Source organism: Protobothrops mucrosquamatus, unplaced genomic scaffold (assembly GCF_001527695.2).
Source record: "Protobothrops mucrosquamatus isolate PMUCROS unplaced genomic scaffold, P.Mucros_1.0 scaffold1339, whole genome shotgun sequence".
NCBI lineage: Eukaryota > Metazoa > Chordata > Lepidosauria > Squamata > Viperidae > Protobothrops > Protobothrops mucrosquamatus.
The window spans coordinates 199,034-208,791 of record NW_015387536.1 but is presented as its reverse complement, the minus strand read 5'-3'; the positions used below and the strand labels follow the sequence as shown (position 1 = coordinate 208,791).

The 9,758-nt window shown below is 46.3% G+C and overlaps 1 protein-coding gene across 1 annotated transcript; it reads left to right on the top strand.

Annotated features, from left to right (window-relative positions):
* Positions 1-3,026: 3,026 nt before the first annotated feature.
* Positions 3,027-8,610, top strand: B3GAT3 (beta-1,3-glucuronyltransferase 3). Its single transcript, XM_015821499.2, has 5 exons — positions 3,027-3,108; positions 4,463-4,640; positions 5,997-6,327; positions 7,880-8,170; positions 8,395-8,610. The coding sequence occupies exons 1-5, from the start codon at positions 3,027-3,029 to the stop codon at positions 8,491-8,493; spliced, it is 981 nt and encodes a 326-aa protein (XP_015676985.1). The 3' UTR covers positions 8,494-8,610.
* Positions 8,611-9,758: the final 1,148 nt, after the last annotated feature.

Here is a 9,758-nt window from a genome sequence, read left to right as displayed (position 1 = left end):
AAAAATGGATCAAACGCTGCTTTTTCTGGCAATCAAGGCTGTTTGGTCAGAAATACCAGATTTTGCTGGGAAAGGAAGCAAAAAAACCCCAAAACACTTTACAATGGTCTTCCTTTGAGAACTTATTGCTATTACTATTACACTAGTTACTTTCCTATGAAATCATAGTAAGTGAGCAATCCTTTTTAAAGAGTTTTTAAAAATTCATTTTCATTCCTTCTTTAAGAGAAGGCGATTTCAAGGAAGCTAAGGCGCTTTTTAAAATTTAAACTTTATTCTCTTAAAAAAAAAAACCTTTGCTGCAATGGTCTTTCCTTGAGAATTTATTCCTATTGCTATTCCATTAGGGTGGGAGGTTACCTTCCAGTGAAATCGTAGCGAGCAATCCTTTTTAAAGATTTGTTTTAAAAAACATTTTCATTCTTTTTGTAGCCCTTCTCCCAAAAGGGCCACTAGTATCCCCCCCTCTCCTCCACAATTATAGATAAAATAGATCGATAGAATGATGGATATAGATTAGATAACCTTTATTGTCGTTTTTTTCCTGTGGGCACAAGGGCAGACATTAAAAATGAAATTTAGTTGCTTCCTTTCAAAGTGTACATATAGATATGTATGTGTGTGTATATGTGTGTGTGTCAGTGTTAGGATTCAAGTATGTAAACAACTGGTTCTTTGTGTGGATGCTGCTTCTGGAAATCCATTCTGGGCCTGGGCAACAAAAAAATTAGCTGCTGGTTCTGCCGAAGTGGTGCAACCAGCTGAATCCCACCACTGGTGTGTGTGTGTGTGTGTGTGTGTAGAATGATAGATATTTAGATAGAATGATTGATAGAGATTGATGGATTGATATAGGTAGAATGATATAGTAACGATAGACTGATAGAATATGTATGTGTATGTATAGATAGAATGATAGATATTTAGATAGAATGATAGAGATTGATGGATTGATATAGGTAGAATGATACAGAATATAACGATAGACTGATAGAATATACAGATAGAACGATTGATAGAATGATAGATTTAGAATGATAGGATGATTAATTAGATAGATAGATAGATAGATAGATAGATAACCTTTGTCATTTTTTACTATGGGCACACTGGCACCCATTAAATATGAAATTCTGTTGCTCTCAAAAGTGTACACATACGTAACACACACATACAACAAAACAAAGCAAAAGTCCACAAGTCATAAAAGGGCTGAGTTTAAAGAACCCTGTCTTAAATCTAATAAACAAAATGGAGGCTGGCTGAGGAATTCTGGGAGTTGAAGTCCACCCCTGATCTAGAGACAACTCTGGTTTTTCTTGACCTCTCCTATGGCTCCTCTTTCTCCCACTGCTTTCATGAGTTCAGGGTGCCTCTTTCTCTTTTAATACACTTAAGTAGAGCCTAACAGGGTGGTTGTGTAAGCTGCCTGGCAAGATGTGTCTTTTTTCCAGGAGGCAACTGAACTTTCTTGTTTTCCTTTGAAGACGTTTCGCTTCTCATCCAAGAAGCTTCTTCAGCTCTGCTTCATCCCGCCCTGCTGGGCTCCATCCCTTTCTGTTGAGATGCCTCTCTCTCTCAGCCACTCGCTGGTCGGCTCCCCTGGCCGCTCTATCCGACCGACTCCTCTGCTCGGCTTCTCTCGCGCTTCTCTCAGCCACTCCGCTGCACGGTTCCCCTAGCCGCTCTATTCGTCCCACTCGTCTGCTCGGCTTCTCGTGCGCTTCTCTCTTCTGTGCCCCTCTGTCACCCCACCACCGCCCGCTCGTCTTCTCAGCCTCTCTCTTGCGCGCGTCTCCCCTTTTTTCCCGCCTCTTTTTGAATCCCTCCTCTCGCGCCCCACCCACAAACCCAAAATGTATGGACGGGTATTCTTTTGAGATGCTTTTTGAACAGGTGGGCGGGGCGTGTTCTGAGGAAAACCGATGAGGCCGGAAGTTGTTGCTCCGGGAATCCCGGATGGCGACGGACGCCGAAGGAGTACGAAAGCGGACGGACCGGAAGTGGCCTGACGGGCGAGCAGGAGGGTGAGGGAAAGAAAGCGCGGACCCCCAAATAAGATGGAAGGGCTTTGACGAGCTGAGGAGAAAGGCCGCCACTTCCTCCTTCGCCCTCGCAGGCGGCAACCGCAAGCGGTGAGCTTAGGCCTTGGCTCCGTTGCCATGGTAACGGTGTTACACCGTCTCCCCGCCGTCCTTCCCGCGGCCGGGCCGTGGTGGAACCTCGGGGTGCGACATAACTGCGCCTGCGCAGATAGGTGGAACGACAGAGGGGAGATGCTTTCCCCAACCTGGCGCCCTCCTTGATACTCTGACCTGCATTTCCCCCCCCCCGCAAAGTCAGGCGGTGGATGATGGGTTCTATGCCAGTGCATTTAGAGGTGGACAGGCCGGGGACAGCCGCTTCGCATCTCTCTTGGAGGCTGAGGAGGGGATGATGGGTGTTGTAGTGCAGCAACCCTGACTCTTGGACGCAAGAGGTGGGTGGGAGGATGATGGGCGTTGTAGTCTCTCCCGAGAAGGTGCAGAGTGAGGCAAGAGCTACCTCATAGTACAGTAGGAAGAGTTGGCTGGGTGTGATGTGAGGTTCTGGATGAAGGAAAGCGGGTCTGGGGATGATGGGAGTTATAGTAGCACAGTAGGCCTTTATGGGAAACCCTGTGGCAGGTTAGATGGGAGAGCATTAAGCAGGGGGAGAAAAAAAATGGAAAATTAAGCGCTTAAATTTTTTAGCAAGAAGCAGGATAGGGTGCTTCCTTAGCTAGAAATTCATTTATATTTCATATATCTTAACCATATGCCTCAAAGAGGGGCATTGGATGGTGCACAATCATTGTAACAGAAATTAAAAATACCTTAAATGAACCTCAAAATTAGGGTTAAAAAAATTCAGTTATAGAATAATGACAGTTCTATTCATGTCAACCACCCAGAGTTAACCGTAGTAAAATGGGAGGCCGATATCCAGACCTGGTTTTAACAAATGGCATTTTGCCTCTTTCTCTCTCTTTTTCCTTAGGCTGTGCCATGAAGGTGAAATTAAAAAATGTTTTTGTCGTCTATTTCCTGGTGTCTGTGACTGGCCTCATGTACGCCTTGCTGCAGTTGGGTGAGTATCAGAATTGGGGTCAAGAATGTCTCTCTCCTTGCCAACAGGATAGATAAAAGTCTGGGTTTGTAGAGGTAGTCCCTGACTTACAACCTAACTGAGCCCAAAATTTTCATTGCCAAGCAAGATGATCCTTAAGCAAGTTTTGCCCCTTTTACAACCTTGCTTGTCACCCTTGTTAAGTCAGTTACTGCAGTTGTTGCCAAGTGCCTTAATTTCCCATGGAGATGCTACCACGGTCATAAATGCGAAAATCGGTCATAAGTCCCTAGTTCCATTGTAATTTCAAATGATCGCTAAACGAATGATTGTAAGTCCAGAGTCGCTTTGAAACGAGATAGGGGCAAATAAATTTAATAATAACCCCATGGTGAGATGGACGGCAAATAAATCGGATGGATGGATGGATAAATATTTCAATCAGAATAGAGCCGGAAGGGACCTTGGAGGTTTTCTAGTCCAACCCCCTGCTCAAGCAGGAGACCCTACACCAGTGGTTCTCAACCTGTGGGTCGGGACCCCATTTGGGGTCGATCGACCATTTCATGGGGGTCGCCAAGCAAGGCTGTCCGCCATTTTTTTTGTCCGCCAATTTTTTCCCCTTTTCCGGCGGGTGCCTTACCTCCCTTGGGCTGGGCCAGCTGGTGGTCGGCCTGCTCCGTCTCTGCCGCTTGCCAGCTACACCTCGGCCGGCGCAGGGGGCGGAACCACGCATGCGCGGTGCTCCCGGGCAGGGAAAGTCCTTGACTTACGACCGGTTGGGTAGTCCTTGACTTACGACTGATTTAGTCCTCGACTTATGACCGGCTTAGTCCTCAACTTACGACCGGTTGGGGTCGCGGCATTAAAAAGGTTGAGAACCACTGCCCTACACCATTTCAGACAAGCGGCTGTCCAATCTTTTCTTTAAAAACCTCCAACTTCTGGAGGCAAGCTTTTCTACCGGTTAATTGTTCTCATTATTAGGAATTTTTTCCTTATTTCTAGGTTGGATCTCTCCTTGCTTAGATTCCATCCATTGTTTCTTGTCCTGCCTTTCTGGTACTTGGGAAAATAAGTTGACCCCCTCCTCTTCTTTGTGGCAGCCCCTCAAATACTGGAATGCAGCTATCAAGTCCCTCCTGGTCCTTCTTTTCTCTAGACTGGCCCTACCCAATTCCTGCAACCGTTCTTCATAATTTTTTTAGTCTCCAGGCCCTTAATCATCTTAGCTGCTTTGATAGATCTTAGTTTATCTTAGTTGCTGTAATAAATAATAAAAGGGGAAAAAAAGGATTACCTGTATAGACTTGGGAAATGCAAAGGAGACGATGGAGCGGCTTCACACTGCAGGATTCCTTTTGTCTGGCTGTAGGGCAGCCCTGTGATTGCAGCGAACACCTGAAGGCTGCTAGCGACCTCATCCACGCCAAGGAGAAGCGACTGTCCCAGTTGCAAAGAGAAGTGAAGCGGCTGCAGGGCCTGGAAAAGGTGCTGGGACCGATAGAAGAGACACCGGTGGTCATCTATGTAGTCACGCCCACCTATGCCAGGTAGGTGACGGAACTTCCTAGAGGATGATGTTGAGCCTTATTCCAGAAATCAGTCCTCTTGGAATTGTTTGGCCCTCTCGCTCCTTTTTCTGGTCTCCAGTGATATCATTTCTGCCAGTATTGTGGAATCTTCTCCCTTCAGAGAGGAGTTTGGCCTCGTCGCTCCTCAGCTTCCGAAGGTCCCTCAAGCCTTGGTTATGACAGCAGGCCAGGGGACTCCGGGGGACAGGTGAACTCGTGGGATGGCTCCCTTAGTATCAGCGTCCCTCCGTCTCTCATTCTCCTTCCCTGGTTTAGCTTTGTTCTTAAATCTTTTGAACAATTATTATATAATGGTTTTCAGTAAGGATTGCCTTATTTACTGTTTTAATGGAAGATAGATAGATAGATAGATAGACAGACAGACAATTATATAATGGTTTTCAGTAAGGATTGTCTTATTTACTGTTTTAATGGAAGATAGAGAGAGAGACAGACAGACAGACAGACAATTATATAATGGTTTTCAGTAAGGATTGTCTTATTTACTGTTTTAATGGAAGATAGAGACAGACAGACAGACAGACAGACAGACAGACAGACAATTATATAATGGTTTTCAGTAAGGATTGTCTTATTTACTGTTTTAATGGAAGATAGAGAGAGAGAGACAGACAGACAGACAGACAATTATATAATGGTTTTCAGTAAGGATTGTCTTATTTACTGTTTTAATGGAAGATAGAGACAGACAGACAGACAGACAGACAGACAATTATATAATGGTTTTCAGTAAGGATTGTCTTATTTACTGTTTTAATGGAAGATAGATAGAGAGATAGATAGATAGACAGACAGACAGACAGACAATTATATAATGGTTTTCAGTAAGGATTGTCTTATTTACTGTTTTAATGGAAGAGAGAGAGAGAGAGAGACAGACAGACAGAATTATATAATGGTTTTCAGTAAGGATTGTCTTATTTACTGTTTTAATGGAAGATAGATAGACAGACAGAGTATATAGTGGTTTTCAGTAAGGATTGTCTTATTAATTTACTGTTTTAATGGAGGATGTATGTATGGATAGAAGGAAGGAAGGAAGACATGGAGGAGGGAGGGAGAAAGGGGAGAAGGAAGGAAAGAGGGAGGGGAGGGAGGAAGGAAGGAAAACAGGGACAGAGGAAGGAAAGAAGGATTCGAGTCCTCATTCTAAGCAAATGACTAGTGCTTAAGGGAGGGAGGGAGAAAGGAAAGAGGGAGGGATTGAGGGAGGAGAGAGGAAAGATGGAGAGAAAGAAAAGAAAAAAACCCACTCTCTGTTGTTTGACCCAAGCATCTCACACAACCGCTCGATCGCTCCTTCCCGCTTTGCAGGCTGGTTCAGAAAGCCGAACTGGTCCGGCTCTCCCAGACGTTGATGCACGTCAAAAACCTGCACTGGATCGTGGTGGAGGACTCGCCCAGCCGGACCCAGCTGGTCTCCGAGTTGCTGGCCCAAAGTAAGCTGCCTTTCACCCACCTCCACGCCGAGACCCCCAAGGAGCACCAGCGGAAGGAGACCGACCCCAACTGGCTGAAGCCGCGCGGCGTGGAGCAGCGGAATCTGGCTCTGCAGTGGCTGCGCCAGCACCGCAAGCTGACCGACGCCGGCGTGGTGTACTTTGCGGATGACGACAACACCTACAGCCTTCGCCTCTTTGACGAGGTCAGCAAATAGGCTGACTCTGTAAACCGCTTAGAGAGGGCTGTAAAGCACTATAAAGTGGTATATAAGTCTAAGGGCTATTGTTATAAATACATGCCGGTTGCCAAGTATCCCGTTTTTTTTATATATATATGTATATTTTATTAATTTTTATAGGATTAGGATTAGGGTAAGGGTTAGGTTTTTTTTAAAATAACATTCTTAATATTTAGCCAACAGCATGTTGTCTGGGTTCATGTATTTAAAAAACAATGAGTAATAATTTCTATATGATCAATATGTTAGTTAATCGCTCAGAAGCCTTCTTACTAGTATATATTCAACGTTACATAGTTACATAGGGCTCAGTGGAAGCGCCAGGATCAGTGCCGCTTTCCAGCTGATTGGCGCTTCTTCAGGGCTGTCAGGACTCAGTGGAAGCGCCAGGATCAGCGCCAGGCTCCAGCTGGAGCTCAGAGCTGATCCTGGTGCTTCTGCTGAGCGCAGAAGAAGCGCCGATCAGCTGGAATGTTGCAGCATCTCTAGGGTCTTGTGATTACATTCAGATGCTTGGCAACTGATTCATATTTATGACGGTCGCAGTGTCCCAGGGTCATGTGAAGTAACCAAAACCTGCTGCAACCACCCAGCAGACGAGGGGAATAAAAACCAAACACCTCCCACCCCACCCCCGCTGCCAATCCTCAACAGAAATGCTCACAACAATGAAAACCTCAGACAGGAGGAAGAGCGCCGCTGGGTGGGCAGGCAGGTGTCTTGCTCGGCTGTGGCTTGGGGGGGGCACTCTTTTCAGTGCGATTGTAACTTCAAACAGTCACTAATCGAACTGTTGTAAATCAAGGACTACCTGTACTTTATCAGTTTTTTCCTTTTTTTTGTTTTGGTCATCAAGTTTTTGACACCTTGCTAGGCGACTGGTGGTACTCGGATATTGCCATATCCTAAAAGTGGTACAATGGGTGAAAAGGATGAAAAGCCCTGCTTTAGAACGTGGGAAATTTTTTAATCAATGGCTAGAAAAACGAGTCAGAGAGAAAGGAATGTGATCTGTAATTTTGAATTTATATTAGTAAGAAGGTTATTGAGTGATGAATTAACATATTGTTTATGGTAATTAACTATATCTATTATAGTTAAATATATATATATTATTGTGAAATACATGTACCCAGACATTATGCTGTTTGCTAAATATTGAAAATGTTATTTGGGAAAAACCCCAACCCTAACCCCGATCCTACCTTACCCCATAACCTATAAAAACTAATAAAATCTATACCCCCCCCCCAAAAAAAAGAAAAAAAGAAAAGAGTGAGCACCGGTCGTAATTTTTTCAGGCCCAGTGTAACTTTGAACGGTTGCTAAATGAACGGTTGTAAGCCGAGGCGTTTGAGAAGGCTCTTTAGAGCAGTTGCGGGTCCAGGATCCTGCAAAGAAAAGAGGCAAACTCACTGTCGGGAAGAGTTAATGGTTTAATCGTTAAACTATGGTTAAGGAAGGAGGCAAAGACTGTTGCGCTGAAGTTCTTATGCTGATTTTCTCTTCCCGACAGATCCGCTCCACCAAGAGGGTCTCGGTCTGGCCTGTTGGCCTGGTGGGAGGCCTCCGTTTCGAGCGGCCCCTGGTGGAAAAGGGCAAAGTGACCGGCTTTTACACGGCGTGGAAGCCCAACAGGCCCTTCCCCGTTGACATGGCGGGCTTCGCCATAGCCCTGTCGCTGCTCCTGGCCAACCCGGAGGCTCGCTTCGACTTGCTGGCCGAGCGCGGCTACTTGGAGAGCAGCCTCCTGCAGTCCCTGGTCTCCATGGAGGAGCTGGAGCCGAAGGCGGACAACTGCACCAAGGTTAGGACGGCCTCCCCAGCCGGCAAAATCAGTTGGGGAAAGCCAGGATTCGGTTAATGGCCACCTGGTTCCCTTAAAACAACTGTAGAGCACCAAGGACCTCCCTTAACCGCCTTGCTCATCAACGGACCCTTCTGCCCCCCAGTAGTGGTCATAAATTGAGGACTACCTGTAGACCGATCCTCAGGCAGTGAGGAAGCACCACCCCCGTCTCTCTCTTTCAGGTCCTCGTCTGGCACACCCGCACCGAGAAGCCTAAGATGAAACAGGAGGAGCTGTTGCAGAAGCAGGGACACGGCTCCGATCCCCGCATCGAGGTGTGAGACCAGCTTCCCCCATCCAGGTACCACAACGGGGGTGGACGTCTCTGCCGGGCCGGAGAGCCCACCCTGGCCAGAATGGGATTGCCTTGTATAGAGAGAGAAAACACATTATTTTAATTTATGAAGCCTGAATCCTGCACTCACCCAAGCTCTCTTTGTGTGATGGGGCCGGCAGCCAGGACGCTGCCTTACAGGAAGAGAACTCTATGACCCAATATTTAAATAAATCTGGACTGGGGAAAATGGATCCCCCGGTCCTGGGGAGAGGCTGGGTCCTGTCCCGCTTGCTGTGTGCGTCTCTTAGTGTTGTCCTAAAGGCTGCTCTGATAATATGCATGGGAACCTTAACAATCCCTCTGTCGAGTTTCATAGCTTCCCCCCCCCCCCAAGACTCTTTCAACAAACCAGGATTGGCCAATTCACATTTTCTTGGGTTTCTCCTAATCTCCTGCGGTGGGAATAGGCAGTTTTTGCCCATTTCAGACTTCTGGACTTCAACTCCCAGAATTCCCCATCCAGCATGCTTTAAGATGGGGGGAATTCAACCCCCAGAATTCCCCAGCCAGAATGCTTTAAGATGGGGGGACTTCAACTCCCAGAATTCCCCAGCCAGCATGCTTTAAGATGGGGGGACTTCAACTCCCAGAATTCCCTAGCCAGCATGCTTTAAGATAGGGGGACTTCAACTCCCAGAATCCCCCAGCCAGCATCTAAGATGGGTGGACTTCAGCTCCCAAAATCCCCAGCCAGTCTGCTTTAAGATGTGTGGACTTCCACTCCCAGAATTCCTCATCCAGCATACTTTGAGACAACTAGACTACAACTCCCAGAATGCCCCAGCCAGCTTGCTTTGAATTGACTACAACTCCCACAATTTTCCAGCCAGCATTCTTCAAGGTATCTGGACTTCAATTCCCATTTAACTTTATTTAATTTGTTTACTAAAATAAAATAAAAAATCGCAGGGGGGGATTTTGGGACTTGAAGTTCACACACCTTAAAGCATGCTGGGGCTGGGGAATTCTGGGAGTTTAGTCAAGGAGTCCACCCACTTTTTATATTGCCAAGGCTGAAAAATACTGCTTTAAAGCATACTCTGTAACGGTTTAATTTCGGGTACGGGGATGGGCGAATTCAACCTAAGACGGTTATTTAGCAAACCGGGGTTTACCCGGATTTGGGAAAACCTTACCAAACTTTGTCCTTTTTGCCTACATTTGGGGGGAAATTACGCTGCTTTCCGCACGCTGCCATATTTTACTCCG

Bases quoted from the DNA above. Each gene is read 5' to 3' on its own strand.
- B3GAT3 (XM_015821499.2), top strand. From the start codon at position 3,027: ATGAAGGTGAAATTAAAAAATGTTTTTGTCGTCTATTTCCTGGTGTCT. The intron at 4,641-5,996 runs GTAGGTGACGGA...CCCGCTTTGCAG, and splicing joins GTCACGCCCACCTATGCCAG to GCTGGTTCAGAAAGCCGAAC. The intron at 8,171-8,394 runs GTTAGGACGGCC...TCTCTCTTTCAG, and splicing joins AGGCGGACAACTGCACCAAG to GTCCTCGTCTGGCACACCCG.